The 25,758-nt window shown below is 36.9% G+C and overlaps 1 protein-coding gene and 1 long non-coding RNA gene across 7 annotated transcripts in view; one reads left to right on the top strand and one right to left on the bottom strand.

The window, feature by feature from the left end:
* LOC127499717 (xaa-Pro dipeptidase-like) overlaps positions 1-25,758 on the top strand; it is a 99,113-nt gene that overhangs the window by 64,538 nt on the left and 8,817 nt on the right. The window contains exons 10-16 of one of the 6 annotated variants that reach the window (XM_051870239.1): positions 1,492-1,560; positions 2,375-2,452; positions 3,163-3,311; positions 3,397-3,581; positions 3,738-3,929; positions 10,396-10,479; positions 15,829-15,894. In XM_051870239.1, the coding sequence (XP_051726199.1) occupies positions 1,492-1,560; positions 2,375-2,452; positions 3,163-3,311; positions 3,397-3,581; positions 3,738-3,929; positions 10,396-10,479; positions 15,829-15,888 (817 nt within the window). In that variant the 3' untranslated portion in view covers positions 15,889-15,894. The other 5 variants (XM_051870240.1, XM_051870237.1, XM_051870238.1 and 2 more) reach the window with 5 other exon arrangements.
* LOC127499725 (uncharacterized) overlaps positions 23,966-25,758 on the bottom strand; it is a 41,003-nt gene continuing 39,210 nt past the window's right edge. Inside the window, exon 5 of the long non-coding RNA XR_007926179.1 lies at positions 23,966-23,980. This is a non-coding gene — a long non-coding RNA (uncharacterized LOC127499725). The remainder of the gene's footprint in view (positions 23,981-25,758) is intronic.

Raw genomic sequence — 25,758 nt, 5'->3', positions numbered from 1 at the left:
TGAAATATTTCCTGATTTAAAATGAAGAGATCCAAAATTAAAATTTATTGGTAACACTTTGTAATAACTGCACAATATAAAGCATTAGTTAAGCATTAGTAAACAGTCAATTCATCATTTATAAAGCATTAATAGACATTAATAAGCAGTTTATAAATACACCTGTAAATGCTTTGTTGTTGATTTCTAAGCGTATCTGTAATGTGTTTAATAATTGTATTTTCATACTTTATTAATGATCAATTTATCATTTCTGAATTAAGTATTACATTATTTAGGAGTTGTCAGTGGTTCATAAGATCATTTATAAAGTGTAAGTAAATGATTAATAAACAATTTAAATGTACATTTATACATATTATTATTTAGACATATGGTAATAGTTACTCAGTGTGTTAATAAATGCTTTATTAATACATATTCCTACTGTAATGCATGATTAATTCAGGTAGTTATAAAACATTTAGTAGTTGTCAGTGAACTATTGTTGTGAGCTCATCTAAAGTGAGGACTATTCATGCCTCGTAAAGCTTTTATAAAGGAGATTTGAAGGATACCGAACATAGAAATATTTATTTCAAGGAAAAAAATTAAACTTTACGATGGTTAACTTGATATACAATTAAAAGTAAACCTCTGCAATTTCACAGAAAGTAAAAATCCCTGTACTCCTCCAGAAAACATAACTGTGCAGTAAAATGAAACTAAGCTTTTGCAATCTGATATAAAAAATACATTTCTGTAAAGTGTAAATTGAATTGATCATTAATAAAGTATGAAAATACATTTATTAAACACATTATAGATATGCTAATAAATCAAGAACAAAGCATTTATAGGTGTATTTATAAACTGCTTATTAATGTCTATTAATGCTTTATAAATGATGAACTAACTATTTACTAATGCTTAACTAATGATTCATAGCGTGAGTTATTCTAAAGTGTTACCAATTTATTTTTTGTTAGGTGGTTGCTAGAGTGTCTGAGTGGTTGTTAGTGTGTTGCTATGTGGTTGCTAGGGTGTCTGAGTGTCTCTGATCCTTTAATGTGCATCTGTGGGGTTTTATGGCACAACAGATGAAAACCTCTCGTCTCTTTACTTCATATCAGTGTGCATCTCTGTGTTGTTGATGTGGAGATATGAAGTTATCACTCAAGGTTTTCTGAGGCTGCCACTTTTTTCAATTGATATCGACTGACAGGCTCTTTCAGGCTCTTCATGTTGCATTTTACAATTTTAGTGCCGGTCACAGTGGAGAAATGAAAGCAAGCGGTTTCTGTGACGCTTTTGGCTGATGCTTTGGATTCAGTTCTTTGAAATGTTCTCATTGAATTTAAAATAAGAATTGGGGTTAATGACATTACACTGCAAAAAGTATTATTAAAACTATTATTATGCATCATTTTCTGTAATTTCTTTTCTTTCTTTTGGTTTTGTGCTGAAGTATGACTGAGATTCACTGATGCTCATGTGAAATGTGTGTTTCAGCCTGTTCCAGCACTACTGTTACTCTCGCGGAGGGATGCGTCACACCTCGTACACCTGCATCTGCGGAAGGTAAATCACCACCAACACAAACAATAGATCAGAACCGGTCAGCGATCAGAGGCTGTTGTGGTCATTACTGATGTTCTTACTGAGTGTTACACAAACAACACAAGACCTTACAGTGCAATAACAGACCACAGGAAATTGCTGCTGTGTGTGTGTGTGTGTGTGTGTGTGTGTGTGTGTGTGTGTGTGTGTGTGCGCATCTTAGTGTCCAATATCATTCTGTACCCAGAGCAAGAGATGTGTCTTGGAGTTAAATCAGCTAAAGCAAAAGTTAAATCACAGCAAACATCTGGACAGATAAATGAACTTCAGACATGTTTCGGTTTCAGTGTTGAATGCATAGTTCACCTAAAAATGTTTGTTAACCTATAAAAGTAGAAAAAGCACTATAACATTGTAGTGCATGTGACGTGCATTAAGTCTTTTGAAATCATATGATTGTGTGTGATGAACACTTTTTCATGCATATTCAAACCAGGCACATCACGATCATTTATGATACAAGATTTTCAGTGAATAATGACTTAAAATTCAAGTTTTGTCACACAGTTGTTGTTTTTTGGGGGGTGAAGTGTAATTTAAAACTTGATGGGACAATTTTAAAGTCCGGTTCAGCTCTTGAACGTGGCATTGACCATTATTTACCAATAATGCATCTGTCACTGACCACCTACAGCTCTGAGGGACTGAACTTCCTCAACAGTTAAAGATAAAAAGATAGATGATGTTCATCAGAATGTAGAGGATGATATGGTCAATTCTGGTCAATTATTTGAGTTATTTTGGGTTGCATGTTAACATGTTAAAACTCCAACAGTGGGAATAACTCCTCCGTCCTGCATTACGGACACGCCGGAGCTCCCAATGACAAAACCATCCAGGATGGAGACATGTGGTGAGTTTATGAGCCTCTTTTACCTATGTGAATAAATCATGTTCTGTGTCAGCTGTCTTGTTGATTCATGCAGGTGTTGAATATTTACTCTTCAGTGTTCAGACTTCATGATCTCTTTTTAAGCAGTTGCACACTGACCCCTGGTGGACAGGAAATACAAACACACTTTTCATCTTTTGCAAGCACATCTTTGATATGATTTTCAAAGTTGAAGCTGATTTACTACATTCAAATGATATTTATGTCATTAAATTAGTTTTCAGACATAGGAAGTGTTTATTTTGAAAATCAAAACAAGTCTCTAAAAGTATGTGCATCAAAATTCTATATCCATAAACAAAAATTAATTAAAATGATACCTATTTAGTGAAATTCAGATTTTTTTGTTTCTATATAATTTATTGCATTAATATCCTGTACACTGAAAAACAACATTGTAAGTTGTATGTTAAATGGTTTGTTGAAATCTATAATAAACAATATAAAAGGGGAAATGGCTTTTCTTGAAGCCCAGAGGCCTTTTGTGGTTTTTGGTGATACTGTTCATTGTAAAATGTCAAATAAATATTAATAATTATAAACTAGGAATACTCAGTCAGTATTTGATGTCACCAAACCAAATCATAAAACTAAACCCAAGCCATAGAAGTGTTTTTAGATCTGGTCCAGGGAAAGATTCCTATAAAAACCATCTGATTGTTTCCTGACAGTCTGTTTGACATGGGCGGAGAGTATTACTGCTACTCCTCAGACATCACCTGCTCCTTCCCGGCCAACGGCAAGTTCACCGCTGACCAGAGAGCCATTTATGAAGCCGTGCTGAAGTCCTCCAGAGCCGTGATGGCCGCCATCAAACCAGGTACAAACACAGAGAGTCTCCATACCAAATACTAGCAGTCTAATGCCGGTCTAAGCTCAGAAATGTCTCTGATGTCACCGGTCAGGTGTGAAGTGGACGGACATGCATCGTCTGGCTGACCGGGTTCACCTGGAGGATCTGGTTAGGATCGGGATCCTGCGTGGGAAGGTGGAGGAGATGCTGAAGGTTCATCTGGGCTCCGTGTTCATGCCGCACGGACTGGGTCACCTGCTGGGCATCGACGTCCACGATGTGGGAGGATATCCAGAGGTCAGTTCTGAGTGTTTCATCAGAGAGGGAGAGATTTCCTTTGTGCTGTCAGACTTTTTCCTCTTTATTAAAGTGTCTCTTTTTTCCCCTCACTGAGGTTCATGTATGATGTTGGTAAAGATTCAGTGAAAGTGATTCTGTGTTTCTGTTCTTCAGGGCACCGAGCGCGTGGACGAGCCGGGGCTGAAGAGTCTGCGGATGGGCCGTGTGGTGCAGGAGCGCATGGTCCTCACGGTGGAGCCGGGAATCTATTTCATCAACCACCTGCTGGATAAAGCGCTCAACTCACCGGCTCAGTGCGGCTTCATCAACAACGACGTCCTGAATCGCTTCCGCGGCTTCGGCGGGGTCAGAATTATTAAAAACTAATCATATATTCCAGTAGATTCACATCAATCCATAACTAGTCCTTTCTTTAACACCATATCATTTTTGCAGGTTATTTTGCCAATGATTTGTCAATATATAATATTATATGCTATAATGTATGCATAATTACATATATGATGAATTATATACATATATAATACAGTATAGTTTTAATATTTCACTTTGAATTCAGATATTAGAAACACTGTTCAGACTATTTTAATGCACATGAATATTGATCATGTGTGTGTCTGTTCAGGTGCGCATTGAGGATGATATCGCTGTGACGGCTGACGGCGTGGAGCTGCTGACCTGCGTTCCTCGAACCGTGGAGGAGATCGAGGCGTTCATGGCGGAGGAAACGTCCAAAACTTTCAGTCCCATCAGCAGCCAGAAATTCTGAGATGATGATTATGATTATGATTATGATGATGATGATGACACTCCTTTCTTTAACATATCAGACTTTACAGTGTATCTCAGTAAATGAGTATCTTTGATATTTGACTCTATAAAGGGAAACACATGACAGCTTCTGTTTGTATGACGTCTCTTATGGAAATCAGTATCACAAATGAATTACAGGATCATTTATGCTTTCATGAAGCAGCTGTGGAACATTTTCAGAGTTTGATATTCTTAATAAAAGCAGCTCTGAACTTTATTTAGCCTGACTTAAGAGAACTTTACTCAATTCATTTGCTTTTTATCCTGTATACTTTGTGTGAGTTGTAAGAAAATGCAGTGCTTATTTTTAATAAACATCTGATTTTTCTAGCATCATTTAGAATTGTGTGCAAAATATTATTTACTAATTCAGAAAATTCTGTCATGTTGTTTAAGAAACTCTGTCTCTTTCATTGTGATTAATGTCAAGTGGACAGAAGATGACAAAAATGATTTCTATCTTTTTTTCAACTCATTTCTCTGGATGCAAAAAAACAAATACAGTTGAGGTGAACATAATTAATGATGGAAACGGATGCAACAACATTGACATTAAAGTGCCACACCCTCAAATCATCTCCTGTATTTGGGTGATTTACTGGAAAGTTCATTAAAGAAAAGTCAGGTGACTCAACGGCAATCTTAGTTCTGTAACACCCTCAAACTGTTGTTTCACACGTATGTAAACAAGTACAGCTGGAATCTACTGGAATGGAGAAAGACAATCTTCAAAACTGTTTGCTAAGATCACAATTCAGTAACATTCAAAACAGCACGAAAATCTGACAATGTTCCTGGTCAGATGGTGTGGTCTGACCTTCGACTATCAGCAGAATTTACATTATTCAGTTTATTCTGGCCAAGAACCGCCTGCTGAGATGAGAAGACACCGTCTGACTGACGTTAAATGACGTTTGTTCGTTTTCACATGTTTTTTAGGGTCAGATTTGTGTGAAATAAACAATACAAAAACAGACAGATGTGTCAAATAATGGTGTGGCAGATTCCGATGATTGTACAGAAATGTGCAACAACTAAATCTTATGTTCTAACCCTAGACCTTTAAAAGTTCGTAACAGCAACCATCTCAAAGAGACGTCCAGGTCGTCCACGGAAGTTAACACCTCGACAGGAGCATCTTCTGATGAGAAGGGTTGAAGAAAATCGGCATGCAAGTTCACTGCAGTTATCTGAAGAAGTAGAAAGCCAAACTGGGGTGACTATTTCCTGTGACACAACATGGCGTACACTGCAGAGGAATGGCGTGCATAGGTGCATCTCAGGTGCATCTCAATAAATGAGAATATCATGAAAAAGTTTTTTTTTTTTTTTTTTTTTTTTGTAATTTAATTCAAAAAGTAAAACTTAAATATATTCTAGATTAGACATAAAGTAAAATATTTCCAGACTTTTTTGTTTTCATTTTGATGATTACAGCTTGCTGCTCATCAAAATCAAAAAAATCAGTATCTCAAATTATTAGAAGTTCTATTAAATGACCATTCTCAGGGTATAAATACTGGGTTTAGGTCAGTGATCCCAACAGCAGTCATGGGGAAGTCTGCTGACTGGACAGTTGTCCAGAAGACGATCATCAAGACCCTCTACAATGAGGGTAAGCCACAGAGGGTCACTGCTGAAAGAGTTGGCTGTTCGCAGAGTGCTGTGCCAAAGCATATTCATGGAAAGTTGACTGGAAGGAAAAAGTGTGGTAGGAAAAGGTGTACAAGTGAAAGGAATGACCGCAGGCTTGAGAAGATTGTCAGGCGAAGCCGATTTAAGAACTTAGGAGAGCTTCAAAAGGAGTGGACTGAAGCTGGAGTCAGTGCATCAAGAGCCACCACACACAGACGTCTTCAGGAAATGGGCTACAACTGTCACATTCCACGAACCAAAGACAACGTCAGAAGCGTCTTACCTGGGCTAAGGAGAAAAAGAACTGGACTGTTGCCCAGTGGTCCAAAGTTCTCTTTTCAGATGAAAGTAAATTTTGCATTTCATTTGGAAATCAAGGTCCCAGAGTCTGGAGGAAGAGTGGAGAGGCATGGAAACCATGTTGCTTGAAGTCCAGTGTGAAGTTTCCTCAGTCAGTGATGATTTGGGCTGCCATGTCATCTGCTGGTGTTGTGTTTTCTGAAGTCCACAGTCAACGCAGCCATCTACCAGGAAATTTTAAAGCACTTCATGCTTCCTTCTGCTGACAAGCTTTATGGAGATGCTGATTTCATTTTCCAGCAGGGTTTGGCATCTGCCCACACTGCCAAAGATACCAAAAGCTGGTTCAATGACCATGGTGTTACTGTGCTTGATTGGCCAGCAAACTCGCCTGACCTGAAGCCCATAGAGAATCTATAGTCAAGAGGAAGATGAGAGACACCAGACCCAACAATGCAGATGAGCTGAAGGCCGCTATCAAAGCAACCTGGGCTTCATTACACCTGAGCAGTGCCACAGGCTGATCGCCTCCATGCCACGCCGCATTGATGCAGTAATTCATGCAAAAGGAGACCCAACCAAGTATTGAGTGCATAGAAATGAACATACTTTTCAGAAGCCTGACATTTCTGTTTAAAATATCCTTTTTTTTATTGATCTTATGAAGTATTCTAATTTGTTGAGATGGTGAATTGGTGGGTTTTTGTTAAATGTGAGCCAAAATCATCACAATTAAAAGAACCAAAGACTTAAAGTACTTCAGTCTGTGTGCATTGAATTTATTTAATACACGAGTTCCACAATTTGAGTTGAATTACTGAAATAAATGAACTTTTCCACGACATTCTAATTTATTGAGATGCACCTGTATATCATGAATTATATACATATAATACAGTATAGTTTTAATATTTCACTTTGAATTCAGATATTAGAAACACTGTTTAGACTATTTTAATGCACATGAATATCGATCATGTGTGTTTGTGTATCTTCAGGTGCGCATTGAGGATGATATCGCTGTGACGGCTGACGGCGTGGAGCTGCTGACCTGCGTTCCTCGAACCGTGGAGGAGATCGAGGCGTTCATGGCGGAGGAAACGTCCAAACCCTTCAGTCCCATCAGCAGCCAGAAATTCTGAGATAATTATGATGATGATGATGATGATGACACTCCTTTCTTCAACATATTAGACTCTAACCTTTATCAAAGTAAATGAGTATCTTTGATATTTGACTCTATAAAGGGAAACACATGACAGCTTCTGTTTGTATGACGTCTCTTGTAGAAATCAGTATCACAAATAAATTACAGGATCATTTATGCTTTCATGAAGCAGCTGTGGAACATTTTCAGAGTTTGATATTCTTAATAAAAGCAGCTCTGAACTTTATTTAGCCTGACTTAAGAGAACTTTGGTCAATTCATTTGCTTTTTATCCTGTATACTTTTTGCAAGTTTGTAAGAAAATGCAATGCTTATTTTTAATAAATATCTGATTTTTTCTAGCATCATTTAGAATTGTGTGCAAAATATTATTTACTAATTCATAAAATTGTTTCATGTTGTTTAAGACGATAAATATGCTTTCTATCTTTTCAACTCATTTTCTTGGATGCAAATAAAAAATACAGTTGAGGTGCACATTATTAATGATGGAAACGGATGCAACAACATTGACATTAAAGTGTCGCACCCTCAAATCATCTCCTGTATTTGGATGATTTACTGGAAAGTTCATTAAAGAAAAGTCAGGTGACTCAACGGCAATCTTAGTTCTGTAACACCCTCAAACTGTTGTTTCACACGTATGTAAACAAGTACAGCTGGAATCTACTGGAATGGAGAAAGACAATCTTCAAAACTGATTGCTAAGATCACAATTCAGTAACATTCAAAACAGCACGAAAATCTGACAATGTTCCTGGTCAGATGGTGTGGTCTGACCTTCGACTATCAGCAGAATTTACATTATTCAGTTTATTCTGGCCAAGAACCGTCTGCTGAGATGAGAAGACACCGTCTGACTGACGTTAAATGACGTTTGTTCTTTTTCACATGTTTTTTAGGGTCAGATTTGTCTGAAATGAACAATACAAAAACAGACAGATGTGTCAAATAATGGTGTGGCAGATTCCGATGATTGTACAGAAATGTGCAACAACTAAATCTTATGTTCTAACCCTAGACCTTTAAAAGTTCGTAACAGCAACCATCTCACAGAGACGTCCAGGTCGTCCACGGAAGTTAACACCTCGACAGGAGCATCTTCTGATGAGAAGGGTTGAAGAAAATCGGCATGCAAGTTCACTGCAGTTATCTGAAGAAGTAGAAAGCCAAACTGGGGTGACTATTTCCTGTGACACAACACGGCGTACACTGCAGAGGAATGGCGTGCATGGGTGCATCTCAGGTGCATCTCAATAAATTAGAATATCATGAAAAAGATTTTTTTTTTTTTTTGTAATTTAATTCAAAAAGTAAAACTTAAATATATTCTAGATTTATTAGACATAAAGTAAAATATTTCCAGACTTTTTTGTTTTCATTTTGATGATTACAGCTTGCTGCTCATCAAAATCAAAATTATTAGAAAATTATTAGAAGTTCTATTAAATGACCATTCTCAGGGTATAAATACTGGGTTTAGGTCAGTGATCCCAACAGCAGTCATGGGGAAGTCTGCTGACTTGACAGTTGTCCAGAAGATGATCATCAAGACCCTCTACAATGAGGGTAAGCCACAGAGGGTCACTGCTGAAAGAGTTGGCTGTTCGCAGAGTGCTGTGCCAAAGCATATTCATGGAAAGATGACTGGAAGGAAAAAGTGTGGTAGGAAAAGGTGTACAAGTGAAAGGAATGACCGCAGGCTTGAGAAGATTGTCAGGCGAAGCCGATTTAAGAACTTAGGAGAGCTTCAAAAGGAGTGGACTGAAGCTGGAGTCAGTGCATCAAGAGCCACCACACACAGACGTCTTCAGGAAATGGGCTACAACTGTCACATTCCACGAACCAAAGACAACGTCAGAAGCGTCTTACCTGGGCTAAGGAGAAAAAGAACTGGACTGTTGCCCAGTGGTCCAAAGTCCTCTTTTCAGATGAAAGTAAATTTTGCATTTCATTTGGAAATCAAGGTCCCAGAGTTTGGAGGAAGAGTGGAGAGGCACAGAAACCATGTTGCTTGAAGTCCAGTGTAAAGTTTCCTCAGTCAGTGATGATTTGGGCTGCCATGTCATCTGCTGGTGTTGGTCCACTGTGTTTTCTGAAGTCCAAAGTCAACGCAGCCATCTACCAGGAAATTTTAGAGCACTTCATGCTTCCTTCTGCTGACAAGCTTTATGGAGATGCTGATTTCATTTTCCAGCAGGATTTGGCACCTGCCCACACTGCCAAAGGTACCAAAAGCTGGTTCAATGACTATGGTGTTACTGTGCTTGATTGGCCAGCAAACTCGCCTGACCTGAACCCCATAGAGAATCTATAGTCAAGAGGAAGATGAGAGACACCAGACCCAACAATGCAGATGAGCTGAAGGCTGCTATCAAAGCAACCTGGGCTTCATTACACCTGAGCAGTGCCACAGACTGATCGCCTCCATGCCACGCCGCATTGATGCAGTAATTCATGCAAAAGGAGACCCAACCAAGTATTGAGTGCATAGAAATGAACATACTTTTCAGAAGCCTGACATTTCTGTTTAAAATATCCTTTTTTTTATTGATCTTATGAAGTATTCTAATTTGTTGAGATGGTGAATTGGTGGGTTTTTGTTAAATGTGAGCCAAAATCATCACAATTAAAAGAACCAAAGACTTAAAGTACTTCAGTCTGTGTGCATTGAATTTATTTAATACACGAGTTCCACAATTTGAGTTGAATTACTGAAATAAATGAACTTTTCCACGACATTCTAATTTATTGAGATGCACCTGTATATCATGAATTATATACATATAATACAGTATAGTTTTAATATTTCACTTTGAATTCAGATATTAGAAACACTGTTTAGACTATTTTAATGCACATGAATATCGATCATGTGTGTTTGTGTATCTTCAGGTGCGCATTGAGGATGATATCGCTGTGACGGCTGACGGCGTGGAGCTGCTGACCTGCGTTCCTCGAACCGTGGAGGAGATCGAGGTGTTCATGGTGGAGGAAACGTCCAAAACCTTCAGTCCCATCAGCAGCCAGAAATTCTGAGATAATTATGATGATGATGATGATGATGATGACACTCCTTTCTTCAACATATTAGACTCTAACCTTTATCAAAGTAAATGAGTATCTTTGATATTTGACTCTATAAAGGGAAACACATGACAGCTTCTGTTTGTATGACGTCTCTTGTAGAAATCAGTATCACAAATAAATTACAGGATCATTTATGCTTTCATGAAGCAGCTGTGGAACATTTTCAGAGTTTGATATTCTTAATAAAAGCAGCTCTGAACTTTATTTAGCCTGACTTAAGAGAACTTTACTCAATTCATTTGCTTTTTATCCTGTATACTTTTTGCAAGTTTGTAAGAAAATGCAATGCTTATTTTTAATAAATATCTGATTTTTTTTAGCATCATTTAGAATTGTGTGCAAAATATTATTTACTAATTCATAAAATTCTTTCATGTTGTTTAAGACGATAAATATGCTTTCTATCTTTTCAACTCATTTTCTTGGATGCAAATAAAAAATACAGTTGAGGTGCACATTATTAATGATGGAAACGGATGCAACAACATTGACATTAAAGTGTCGCACCCTCAAATCATCTCCTGTATTTGGGTGATTTACTGGAAAGTTCATTAAAGAAAAGTCAGGTGACTCAACGGCAATCTTAGTTCTGTAACACCCTCAAACTGTTGTTTCACACGTATGTAAACAAGTACAGCTGGAATCTACTGGAATGGAGAAAGACAATCTTCAAAACTGTTTGCTAAGATCACAATTCAGTAACATTCAAAACAGCACGAAAATCTGACAATGTTCCTGGTCAGATGGTGTGGTCTGACCTTCGACTATCAGCAGAATTTACATTATTCAGTTTATTCTGGCCAAGAACCGTCTGCTGAGATGAGAAGACACCGTCTGACTGACGTTAAATGACGTTTGTTCGTTTTCACATGTTTTTTAGGGTCAGATTTGTGTGAAATGAACAATACAAAAACAGACAGATGTGTCAAATAATGGTGTGGCAGTTTCTGATGATTGTACAGAAATGTGTGGATCTGTGATCATAATTTCTGCCCGGCCATAAAGTAAACTCAAAAACGATTTGATGCCACTAGACTTTACCAAATCCATCAGTTCTTCCACTATAACTGACTGTCAGCCTGGTAAATGCTGTCTGAGGTTGGTCAGTGTGGAAATGCCCGTGAAGTCTCGATCACTTTGGGTATGATAGTGGACTGAGGGTTTGCTGGATGAAATGTTACTGCAATAATTCGTCTGTGATTTGTGTGGATTGTAACCTGCAGGTCTCACTGTACACACTTCATCATTTAGTGTTGTTTTGTTTCATTTGTTTGTTTCCAGCAGTTCAGTGTGATTCTGCTCTTCTCATGAAACTGCAACTCTTCTCAGAAACATAGAAAAGTATGTACAGTCCTCAGCGTAAATGAGTACACCCCCTTTGAAAAGTAACATTTTAAACAAAATCTCAATGAACACAAACAATTTCCAAAATGTTGACAAGACTAAGTTTTATATAACATCTGTTTAACTTATAACATGAAAGTAAGGTTAATAATTAACTTAGAGAACAAAATTTTCAGTTTTACTCAAATTAGGGTGATGCAAAAATGAGTACACCCCACTGAAAGTCTCTGGAGCAAAGCTACATTTTAGACTACAAATGTCTAATTTAACAAGAATTCAAGCACAGGTGAGTCTAATTCTTCATTACACAGGTGTCCAGCAGACAGTTGATTATAAAAGGGTGTTAAAACCCCTTCCCATTTCATGCTGTCAGCAATGGCACCACATGGAAGAGAAATGTCACAAGATCTGAGAAAGAAAATCATTTCTTTACACCAGAAAGGTGAAGGCTACAAGAAGATCAGCAAATCTTTACTTATCAGTCAGAATACTGTAGCAAAAGTGGTACAAAAATTTTAAACAAAGATGGCACTTTTTAATTTTGTTTTTATTGAGGGTAGATTATTTGTGGCATCAGATGCGCCGAAGATTTTGGGTTTGCTTTTCACATTTTTTCACATTTTTTTTTTTTTTTTGGTTAGTAAGTTTAGAGCGTTTTGGGGAATTTAGTTTATGAACTATTTTGTTTTATTCTTTTCTTTAATTTGGCGCCACCATCGTTCCTTTTCCCCATTAGTTTATTGTATTTTCTTTATTTATGTTTCTTCAAAATGCATTGTAAGATAGCTCACACATATTGTCTAGTGGCTTTAGCTTTAAGTAATAAATAAATCAATTGGCTTTAATGCTTTTGTGCCTGGTCTTTTCTGCTGCCCCCTCCATCACAGCAATATCAACAACTAAATGCTTTTTATCCTGTATACTTTTTGCAAGTTTGTAAGAAAATGCAATGCTTATTTTTAATAAACATCTGATTTTTTTTAGCATCATTTAGAATTGTGTGCAAAATATTATTTACTAATTCATAAAATTCTTTCATGTTGTTTAAGACGATAAAAATGCTTTCTATCTTTTCAACTCATTTTCTTGGATGCAAATAAAAAATACAGTTGAGGTGAACACAATTAATGATGGAAACGGATGCAACGACATTGACATTAAAGTGTCGCACCCTCAAATCATCTCCTGTATTTGGGTGATTTACTGGAAAGTTCATTAAAGAAAAGTCAGGTGACTCAACGGCAATCTTAGTTCTGTAACACCCTCAAACTGTTGTTTCACACGTATGTAAACAAGTACAGCTGGAATCTACTGGAATGGAGAAAGACAATCTTCAAAACTGTTTGCTAAGATCACAATTCAGTAACATTCAAAACAGCACGAAAATCTGACAATGTTCCTGGTCAGATGGTGTGGTCTGACCTTCGACTATCAGCAGAGTAAAGTCTGATTTACATTATTCAGTTTATTCTGGCCAAGAACCGTCTGCTGAGATGAGAAGACACCGTCTGACTGACGTTAAATGACGTTTGTTCGTTTTCACATGTTTTTTAGGGTCAGATTTGTCTGAAAAAGAACAATACAAAAACAGACAGATGTGTCAAATAATGGTGTGGCAGATTCCGATGATTGTACAGAAATGTGTGGATCTGTGCTCATAATTTCTGCCCGGCCATAAAGTACAGATTCTTTCACAGATATTATTCAGAAAAGATGCTACTCAAAAACGATTTGATGCCACTAGACTTTACCAAATCCATCAGTTCTTCAACTATAACTGACTGTCAGCCTGGTAAATGCTGTCTGAGGTTGGTCAGTGTGGAAATGCCCGTGAAGCCTCGATCACTTTGGGTATGATAGTGGACTGAGGGTTTGCTGGATGAAATGTTACTGCAATAATCTGGCTGTGATTTGTGTGGATTGTAACCTGCAGGTCTCACTGTACACACTTCATCATTTAGTGTTGTTTTGTTTCATTTGTTTGTTTCCAGCAGTTCAGTGTGATTCTGCTCTTCTCATGAAACTGCAACTCTTCTCAGAAATATAGAAAAGTATATACAGTCCTCAGCGTAAATGAGTACACCCCCTTTGAAAAGTAACATTTTAAACAATATCTCAATGAACACAAAAACAATTTCCAAAATGTTGACAAGACTAAGTTTAATATAACATCTGTTTAACTTATAACATATAATACAGTACAGTTTTAATATTTCACTTTGAATTCAGATATTAGAAACACTGTTTAGACTATTTTAATGTACAACCCGAATTCCGGAAAAGTTGGGATGTTTTTAAATTTGAATAAAATGAAAACTAAAAGACTTTCAAATCACATGAGCCAATATTTTATTCACAATAGAACATAGATAACATAACAAATGTTTAAACGGAGAAATTTTACACTTTTATCCACTAAATGAGCTCATTTCAAATTTGATGCCTGCTACAGGTCTCAAGAAAGTTGGGAAGGGAGCAACAAATGGCTGAAAAAGCAAGAAATTTTGAAAATATTCAGCTAGGAGAACATCTAGCAACTAATTAAGTTAATTGATATCAGGTCTGTAACATGATTAGCTATAAAAGGGATGTCTTAGAGAGGCAGAGTCTCTCAGCAGTGAAGATGGACAGAGCTGTGAAAGAGATTGTGGAATACTTTAAAAACAATGTTCCTCAATGTCAAATTGCAAAGGCTTTGCAAATCTCATCATCTACAGTGCATAACATCATCAAAAGATTCAGAGAAACTGGAGAAATCTCTGTGCGTAAGGGACAAGGCAGAAGACCTTTATCGGATGCTCGTGGTCTTCGGGCCCTCAGACGACACTGCATCACTCATCAGCATGATTGTGTCAATGACATTATTAAATGGGCCCAGGAATACTTCCAGAAACCACTGTCGGTAAACACAATCCGCTGTGCCATCTGCAGATGCCAACTAAAGCTCTAAAGGAAGCCATATGTGAACATGGTCCAGAAGCGCCGTCGTGTCCTGTGGGCCAAGGCTCATTTAAAATGGACTGTTTCAAAGTGGTCAGACGAGTATAAATTTCACATTCTTGTTGGAAATCACGGACGCCGTGTCCTCCAGGCTAAAGAGGAGGGAGACCTTCCAGCGTGTTATCAGCGTTCAGTTCAAAAGCCAGCATCTCTGATGGTATGGGGGTGCATAAGTGCATACGGTATGGGCAGCTTGCGTGTTTTGGAAGGCACTATGAATGCTGAAAGGTATATAAAGGTTTTAGAGGAACATATGCTCCCCTCCAGACGACGTCTATTTCAGGGAAGGCCTTGTGTATTTCAGCAGGACAATACAAAACCACATACTGCAGCTATTACAACAGCATGGCTTCGTCGTAGAAGAGTCCGGGTGCTGAATTGGCCTGCCTGCAGTCCAGATCTTTCACCTATAGAGAAAAATACATCGACCACAAACTCTTCAGCAGCTGGAAACCTATATCAGGCAAGAATGGGACCAAATTCCAACACCAAAACTCCATGAAGACGTCTTCACACTGTTTTGAAAAGAAGACAAGATGCTACACCATGGTAAACATGCCCCTGTCCCAACTATTTTGAGACCTGTAGCAGGCATCAAATTTGAAATGAGCTCATTTTGTGCATAAAAGTGTAAAATTTCTCTGTTTAAACATTTGTTATGTTATCTATGTTCTATTGTGAATAAAATATTGGCTCATGTGATTTGAAAGTCTTCTAGTTTTCATTTTATTCAAATTTAAAAAATGTCCCAACTTTTCCGAAATTTGGGTTGTACATGAATATTGATCATGTGTGTTTGTGTATCTTCAGGTGGGCATTGAGGATGATATCGCTGTGACGGTTGACGGCGTGGAGCTGCTGACCTGCGTTCCTCGAACCGTGGAGGAGATCGAGGCGTTCATGGTGGAGGAAACGTCCAAACCCTTCAGTCCCATCAGCAGCCAGAAATTCTGAGATGATTATGATGATGATGATGATGATGACACTCCTTTCTTCAACATATCAGACTCTAACCTTTATCAAAGTAAATGAGTATCTTTGATATTTGACTCTATAAAGGGAAACACATGACAGCTTCTGTTTGTATGACGTCTCTTATGGAAATCAGTATCAAATGAATTACAGGATCATTTATGCTTTCATGAAGCAGCTGTGGAACATTTTCAGAGTTTGATATTCTTAATAAAAGCAGCTCTGAACTTTATTTAGCCTGACTTAAGAGAACTTTACTCAATTCATTTGCTTTTTATCCTGTATACTTTTTGCAAGTTTGTAAGAAAATGCAGTGCTTATTTTTAATAAATATCTGATTTTTCTAGCATCATTTAGAATTGTGTGCAAAATATTATTTACTAATTCAGAAAATTCTGTCATGTTGTTTAAGAAACTCTTTCACTGTGATTAATTTCAAGTAGACAGAAGATGACAAAAATGATTTCTATCTTTTCAACTTTTCAATTCTCTGGATGCAAATAAACAAATACATTTGAGATGAACATAATTAATGATGGAAACGGATGCAACGACATTGACATTAAAGTGTCGCACCCTCATGATGACTGAGCAACTCCCTTTATTCCAGTGATTTACTGGAATGTTCATTAAAGAGAAGTCAGGTGACACAACGGCAATCTTAGTTCTGTAACACCCTCAGACTATAGTTTTACACGAATGCAGCTGGAATCTACTGGAATGGAGAAAGACAATCTTCAAAACTGTTTGCTAAGATCACAATTCAGTAACATTCAAAACAGCACTAAAATCTGACAATGTTCCTGGTCAGATGGTGTGGTCTGACCTTCGACTATCAAAACATCTGATTTTTCTAGCATCATTTAGAATTGTAAAATATTATTTACTAATTCAGAAAATTCTGTCATGTTGAGTTGTTTTCGTCAAACTAAAGTTGGTGGAACAGCAGTAAACAGAGACAGGAGGAGAAACACTCAATATGACTGTATGAATGAAGCGCTGTTACAGTTCAACGAGACAATCGCCTTTTGATTTTTACCGTGAAGATTGATGTTGAATCACCTGACTTTTCTTTAATAACCATTCTATTATATTACCTGATACAGGGAGTTGATCAGGCATCATGAGGATATACAACACTTTAATGTCAATGTTGTTGTGCTGGTTTTCATTGTTAATTGTGTTCACCTCATAGCAACTGTATGTGTTTATATGCGATGGAAGAAATGAGTTGAAAAGGTAGATGCTTTTTGAAGTTTTTCTGTCTTCAAGTAACAGACACTCTTAGGTACAATGTGTTGAAGATCTGGTTGTGTCTGATGTTAAACTCCATATGCTTTATGGTGTTTGTTTTATTTTATTCCTGAATGAATCATATTAAAAGCACAGAGCTGAGACAGCCTGTTCAATTTAAAGCATTCGAATCAAAATCTGGCAATACAAAAGCACATAGGAACAGGATGATTATTGAGGATGGTCAAAATATTTTAACATGCTTTGTTCTTTTAATGAGCAGCTGAACAGGCGAACCTAAAAAAAAAAAAAATAAATAAAAAAAAAACATTGACTTGTATCTTACTAAGATGCTATTATATATAGTTTGTACTCTATACAGAAATGGACCAAGGTGAATATATTTAGACAGGTTGTAAACCCTATTTTGTTTTCAGGCAGTTTAATATAACTTTCAAAAAAGTCCAGTACAATGTAGCCGTCACTCATCAACGACAGCTGTCACAGTTGCTAGGCAACAAGAACAGTAAGCTCCCATCAAAGAGTACAGAACCCAAGAGGCGAAACTCTGATGCTTTTTGGGTAACAGCCACTAGGTGGCGATTAGGTACCACAGCAACCATTTTGGGGTGAAAATGCCAACTGGACAATAGAATCCATCACATCTTACGCGCACAAAATCGGCGAATCTCACAGCCAAATCAGGGATGCAATAGAAAAATTCTCAAATTCAGTAAATTTTATGACACCTACAGTAAATGTTGTATTGTCTTATATGTTTTAGACTATGTTATCAGTTGTGGAATCCATCCATTACACATCTGAGGTAACGTAGTTAGCCTACTTTATTGAGTATTTCCATTTTATGCAACTTTATATATTTACTATTAATAGTAAATTAATAAATTAATAATTAATAAAGTTAAGATCATCATGTTTGATTAATATAGGACAACACTGCAAAAAACAGTTTCTGTCAAGCTGTTATATTCTATTATATATTTATTGTCCTACATTCCCAGTTTTTCTGATGCATGTCCTTAATTTCATATGTTGGTATTAATTCAGTGTTTATAATGCTAATACTTGAACTTCAAAGAATTGTAACCCAAACTGAGGGTTTCTAGAGAAGGATTTGTGAAAAGAGTGGAAGAATTAAACACAAAGTGTGTAAAATAAACTGTTAAAAAGGATTTGATGATCACCAGTGATAGTATGTTATTCTGTGTTGTCATCATTCAGCTTTAATGTACGTTTTTTTTTAACAAAGCAGCTGATATTGCCATAAAAACTAGTGGACTGCGAGTCACTTTCACCCCAAAATGGCGGAAACACAGGGCTGCTGCTGGGCGCCGGTGTTGCAATGGAACGTTCTATTGAGTGTCGCTTCTTGTCAGTATAAGTTCTTTGGTCCCATTAAGAACACTCGTACCGGTCTTCGAAGGATGCAGCGTCTGAATCGGGGACGCTGCTCATATTTTCACTTATCTGTGTGTCCAACCCAGAGGAAACCAATGTCTCACACTTGTAATTTTGAATGGGGTTATGGGTTATGTACCCGGAGCAGGTTTAGCAACACTTCTGCGGGAGTGAAGAGACCTATTTATTTGTATGGTATGAAAAGTATATTCAGGGCAAATTGGTTGGTACCATCAGAAATATTGAAGCCCAACTGATGCACAAGAGCAAGACAAGCCAGTGTGAAACAGACTATCAAGGCATCATTCTTAACCCAGGATAAAGACTAGACAGTGAAGCATGTTAACCTGGGTTTAGAATGACCAGGGTTAACGTGTGAAAAGCCCTTGGCATTACCATGGTAATCTTCGAAGTGCTTTGGATTACTGTAGTTGACATGAAAGATGAATATGGTTATTCAATGCTGTGGCATTTATTGTAGTAACATGGTATCACCATCATCACCATGGTTTCAGTTTAAGACTGGCAAAACCAGTCTGGAGACGTGTTGATCTGGGCACTGAATCAAATATGTTCTGAGTTCTGACTGAACAATAGTTTCTGTCATCTTCTGTTTGTCTTGCGCAATCACTAGGGTTTATAAGAGAGAGGCTTAACAAGAGGTTTACACAGGACCTTCACCATCCTCGAACACCAGCACTGACTAGAAATGGCAGAACCAAACGAAAGGGTCTTAAACATGTATGAAGAAGATGTTAACAACTGGGACAAACCTAAAATAAAAAAATATAGAGAGAATCGTCTGAATAAAAATCCAAATTTTCTCTTCACACTCTTTGATCCTCCTTATCCATCTGATATGAAAAATCTGTGTGGTCTGCTCTTCAGACCCACTTCAGATCCATCCCAGTGGATGAAATACATCACAGACAAGTTTCCAAACCTCACTGTTCAGTGGACTCACAGACAAGTTAAAAAGCCAGAACGAGATGTGATTTTTATGAAGGGTAGTTCAGAAGAAATGGAAAAATTCTGTAAACAATTTCGAAAGCTACTGGAAATATTCAATCCTGAAGAAGATCTGGAAGCAGGAATGGGAGCACTTGCAGTTAAATAAGGGGTGCCAAAAACATGAGGTAAGCAAATATTGTACATGGTTCAAAATGTCGTAATTTAATCGTATATCATAATTGATATTTTATATCATCAATTAATAGTAAACATAAAAATGATGATTTTAGACTGAGTTGAGTGGCATTTTTTCAGTTTATCTGTTTGTTACTTCCATCTTTACACTGTCTTTAAAAAAACATTGATCCATATACTTTTGTAAAGTTAAATGAAATACTGAGAAAACTCACATCATGTACCTCCCTAAACTCTGAATATACAGTATGTGTGCATGTATAAGTTGTAATTCATCATCTATTTTCTGAGAATTGAATATTGTTTACTCTATAATAATAGAAATATGAGAGCATGAATACAACATCAGTTTATTTGTTTCATCTCTTTCACACAGAGATCATGTTTACAGCTGACGGGAGCCCATGAAGACCTCAAGATCTTCAGCTTTTGTCCAGATTTAAAGCTGTCCATATATGAATTCCTTGTATTTCTTATATTTCTCTTCTCTGTCACATTCAAGCTGTGGTTAAATCTGTCACACTTTATACTCTAGTGAATATTTCTCAGGATGTGTTTATTGTTTGAGTCAATTTCTGTATAAACACAAACTCTATTAAAGTCATGAATACAAAGAATCTAGTGGACATTTTTACTGTTACTACACTGTTACAGTTTTTTACAGACGCTAGGACACATTTCTCAATACTTCGGTCACTTTTGCAAAACTCTTCACACAGTGAGCACAACAGAAGTCTATGTGGGCTAAACTGAGGATCAGTTATCATTGCTTTGGCACAAAATGCATTCAATGACTACATCTCTCAAATTTCATGAATTCTTTTCTCACTCAGACACAACAACTGCCAAAACTCTTTGTACGTACAGGCCAATTTGCACATGCTTACATACTGTTTTCAAAACTGTTAAACTTAAGTTCAAAACAATAACATAATACAAAACTGAATAAGACAGAAATTTGCTACATTTCTACAGTAATATAGTTATGAAATATATTCTGAATCTAAAAAATCAAATACTATCAAAACAATTAGATGAAACTGAACGCCTACACAAGCATTAGTCTTTCAATTTCATTACCATCAATTCAGAAGGGGAAACTTGGGAATAATTTTGTTCTGTAATGTAAACATGGACCATGTGACACAAACTGCAGTGAATTACAGTTTTTTACGATTGCTTCCACACTAAAATTAAATATAACACACAGTTACTGAAACTCTACACTCAAGGAGCAAAACCTCAGCCCAGATCTGCACAACTATAAGCACATTCTCAGCCTCACACTTTTTGCAAAACACTACACACTTTGTTTTGCACAGCACTAAACACACTTCTCTACATCAGACACAGAAATCTAACATAATGTCACTTCTTTGCCATTTCAAGACACTGCTTTCCAAAATACCACCCCTATAAACCAGTTGATCAAACATGGCTGTCAGGTGTGCAGACATTTAGGTGCTTAACTGTAAACTCAACAATCAGGTGCAAGTCCTATAAAAAGGCAAAAGGTGAGTTTATGTGTCTTCAACAAAATGGAAGGCAATGTTGCAGTAAGAGGGAGAGGGAGAAACATCATTTTGAATGTCCCGGGCTAACGTGGTGGTAACATCACAATGTATGTTGCAATTGCACAGAATGGGGTCCTCCACCAGCATGCCAACTTAGGCCCTTACAACACGGCCCACATATTCACATTTTAGACAGACTACACAAAATCGTCACAGCAGAAGACCAAATGGATGCAGAGCAGATGAGATACATTGTCATATGGGATAATGTAAATTTACACCTATCTGCTCTGGTTTCATTAGTGTCCACAATTTTCACTCCAATACCTCCCACCATACTGTCCCTTCCTAAAACCCACTGAGGAGGATTTTTTTTTTTTTTTTTTTGGCATGGAAGGTTTACAATCTCCAGCCCTATGTCAGGATATGCCTCATTCAAGCCATGGAAGAGGCCTGTGACCTAACTGATGCAGGGTCTGTCCAAGGATGGATTTGCCTTTCAAGAAGATTCTTCCCTCGCTGTCTTGCGTGAGAGGACATCGCCTGTGATGTGGATGAAGTGCTATATCCAGATCCAGCTAGATCCAGTTTTTTCTATTTTTTTTTTTTTTTTCATTTAAAATCATCCTTTTGTTTTGTCTCCACAAATGTTTTTGTTCGTGTTATATATTGTATTTAGAATATGTTCTGATTTTCAGTGCAAAATGCAACCTTTGGAAAGTCATGGATGTATTGAATGGTCTCTGAAAAAATATCTCTGAAAAAATCAAACCCAGACTATATCACTAGAAAAGTTACAAGTGTTTAAGATTGAGCACAGCAGTGTGTAAACGAATCAAACAGAATCAGAATGTATGAACCATGTGTGTTCCATACGGTGTCAAAGTTGGGTTTTGTTAAATTAATATAAAGTTTTGAATGAAGTGTTTCATTTTGCAAAAGAACTGAGGTGTTCTGCTACTTGTGTGTGTGGATCTGTGAATTGTGTGTAGTGTTTTGACAAAATGAGCCTTGTTTTTAAAATTGTGCTTAAGCAATCATAAAAAAGCAGTAGAGAGTGTCATTCTTGTTTTGTAAAGAAATTTTACAAAAGAAATCATTGTATAATGCTAACTGATGTTAGTGTTTTTAGGTCGATGTTTTATGAGTGACAAAGTGTGTTTGCTCAGTGAAAACCTTTGCTAGTGTTCTGGAAGAATGAGTTGATTTGAGACATGAATGAAGTGTTTTGGTAGATTTGGTGCATTTTGAATGTGAAGTTAACCTCTGTGCCAAGATGAAGGTTGGTTAGGAGAACTGTGTGAAGAGTTTTGAAAAAGTGACCTAAGTATTGAGAAATGTGTCCTAGCGATTGTAAAAAACTGTAACACACATTAACCTCTTGTGGCAGACAGGATGTGATGTCACACTGTATGGGGTAAGTTGTCACAGTGGAACCTGACATTAAACTATTATAATGTATGTCAGTGGGGTTTATTGTGTTCAGTTGTTTATTTATTTTTTATTGAACAGTATCAATTTGCAAACAAAAGTAGGGAATAATAAGATGCATATTCAGTTGTTTATCTCATACAACAACATCCTACTGCGATCAGAGGGGCAGGGGCTCAAGCCCTCAATGTCTATTACAGTACACAACATAATAGAGTAAAATGCAACAATGTTTTTAGGAAAAATTATTTTCATTTCACTACTGTAAAGTGATCTTATAGGAGATGAAAGTAGATGAAGTAGTTGATCTTACAAGAGGAAGAAAAGTTCAAAAACCAAAGAACTAAATCTGAAATGTGTGCAACACAGTGCAGTACACTGTCAATTACAGTCATACATAAATAAAGAAATAAATTCACCATCCTCTGCAATTTCATTGCAGTATACAATACTATAGCAGTTTCTTGGTCTTCTGACAAAATACTTTCTCTACCGAAGTCGTCTCTCAGTTCTGCAAATATACAGCACATGAAAAAAAAAAAAAAAACGGCTACAAATAAATTTGACAACCACAAATTTGAGGGTGTACATGTGCTACAGTTTACTGGACACAGAACAGTGAAATTTTTCTCATATAAAGTCCTGTTACTGTATGTGTAAGTAGTATAACACTGTCGATGATTCTAGGATGCAATTACTAAAGCAAATTCACCTGTGCTCCTGTTTATATTATCCTGTTATCCCGAGATTCTGATTGGTGTGTCATCATTTTTGCTACTGAATGTTTACTGATGGATAAATGTGTGCTATTTGAGTTTACATAGTGACACTTGAGTTAATCATACTATGTGTTTGTTTTCTGAATGAGAACATGGTTAAACCACTGTGAAATAAGGGCATTTTTGTGTAGAGTTTTGCAGAAATCATTAAGAAAAATGTGTGAAAACGTGAAACGTGTTTATAGTTTTGAGAAATGTGTCTTTGTTTTGAGAATTAAATAAATGGTTTGGGAAATTGTGTCATATGAATCAGTTTTGTTAGCAATACAGAAAAACTGTAATTAGCAGATCACTGAAATATTGAGAAATAGCAGATTCCAGTCTCAGTTGGAGGAATAGTCAGGTGTTGAAGTTCTGTTTATTACATGGACACACAGTAAAATATGGACTCTTTGAATCGGATTTGTTCAGTGTGGATGAAGAACAACAGCAGAGAGAAAAAAATGTCTGGGTAAAGTAGAGGAATAGTTGAAGAAGAAGAGTTATGGAAGAGGAGGAAGAACGTGTGCTGGATTGTGCTTCTCTATGGTTTCCCCCTCACACATGTAGAACCTATGAAAGCTTATTTCTGCCATGCATAGAAAATAAAAAAGGTAATTGTGTCTTTTTATCTCACAATTCTGACTTTTTTCTCTCAATTCCTATAGTTTACATCTCACAATTCTGAGAAGAAGAAAAAAAGAATTGTGAGATGTAAACTCACAATTGCAAAATAAAAAATATTTTTGATAAATTACCTTTTATGCTTTTTTTATTCTGTGGTGGAAAAAAGCTTCCATAATAACCAAAGACCATGTATGTTGGATTTGTTGTTGATCAATGGCAGCAATTTCATGTTTTGATTTCAGTAAATGTTTCATACTACAACGATTCCACTAATACTGTTCCATATATGCAGAATATGTGGTCTGTGTAGGGCGCTAACTACCAAGTGGACACCATTCCACCCTCTACGGGCACCATCAACACCACACACACACCCTCAGAAAGAGATTTCAACAGAACTGAAGTTCTTCATAGGGGACTCATTTGGCCAGTAGCAATTCTGTTACTTTCTTCTTCTTTTTTTCTACTGTACATTCTATAATGTAATTATTCATTCACTTTTAGATAGTAGTTGCCAAGAATGCACACACTCAACCCTCAACAAAAATGTAGAATGGCTTACATGTAAGGAAACTGAATTTTAAAAACTATGGATTTCATATTTTTTCTGCAGGTAGAACTGAAACATGACAGTAATGCCGTTTTCGTAATGTCATCAGCTGTTAGTATTTTGACAGTCATTGGCTGTGATTGACTATATGTTCATGTTGGATAGAAAACTAGTGCTAGTGTTTGACAGAACGACTCTATTTTGAAGCAGGTTTGCCGTGTTTTGATAGAGTTAGTATGTGTTGAAAAAGGTTTTTAGCGTTTTGAAATGTAGAGTTTGTGTTTATTTAACAAAATATGGTTTTGGGCAGAAAATTAACTATTTGGCTAATTGTGTGATGTAGATGTGTTGCTGTGTTAAGAGTTTAGAAAAAGTACTTTAAGTATTGGTAAACGCTTGTTAGCAATTAAAAAAAAAAAAAAATGTAATTGTGTGTCATGACAAACTCAATCCAGAAGAGGGCGCTGTCTAATTGTTTTAATGGAGGGTCTCTGTGGAGACTGAACAGTTTCTGCATGTTTGCTCTGTAAGATGTGTGTGTACAAACACAAATCTGTATATTGACAAGGAGAGGGTGACTTATGAGGACATTACTCTCCATGTCCCCATTTTTCAAAAGGCTTATAAATCATACAGAATGCATTTTTGTGAGAAAGTAAAAATGGGCACAGTGTCCTGTGATGGGTAGGTTTAGGTGTAGGGGTATTTTGAATCAGGTTTGCTGTGTTCTGCCCAAAACCATATTATTGTGTAACGTGCAATAAACCAGTCAGAGTGTCATCTCCCATTACCTTTAAAAGCCAGTTGCACCATGGCAGATTCACTATTTACATGGCGGAATTTGCAAGCGAAAAGACTGAACGCTTCTCCAGAGAGGAATCCTTTTATTTGTAATATTTGGCATGTTTGTGTGCTGCTGCGCGTCCCTGTGTGTGTATCAAGCAGAGTGTATGTGCGTTATGCACCCGCCTATAGGTGCATATTACTAATGTGCTCTTTAAATAACAAAAAATACTGCACCACTGATTTTAGAGCAGGTTTCAGTTGGTCAATGGCGCAATCCTTTTCAGTTAGCAACACGCTAACAATGCACCTAAACACACTTTGTTTTCAGACAATATTCTTTCAACAATAGGCTAATAGTAACACATCATTCGAATGCTGTCACAGGCAC

The sequence above is a fragment of the Ctenopharyngodon idella genome, chromosome 18 (assembly GCF_019924925.1).
Source record: "Ctenopharyngodon idella isolate HZGC_01 chromosome 18, HZGC01, whole genome shotgun sequence".
NCBI classification, from domain to species: Eukaryota; Metazoa; Chordata; class Actinopteri; order Cypriniformes; family Xenocyprididae; genus Ctenopharyngodon; species Ctenopharyngodon idella.
Note: the sequence above shows the minus strand (reverse complement) of the source record. Positions and strands in the feature narration are given on the sequence as shown.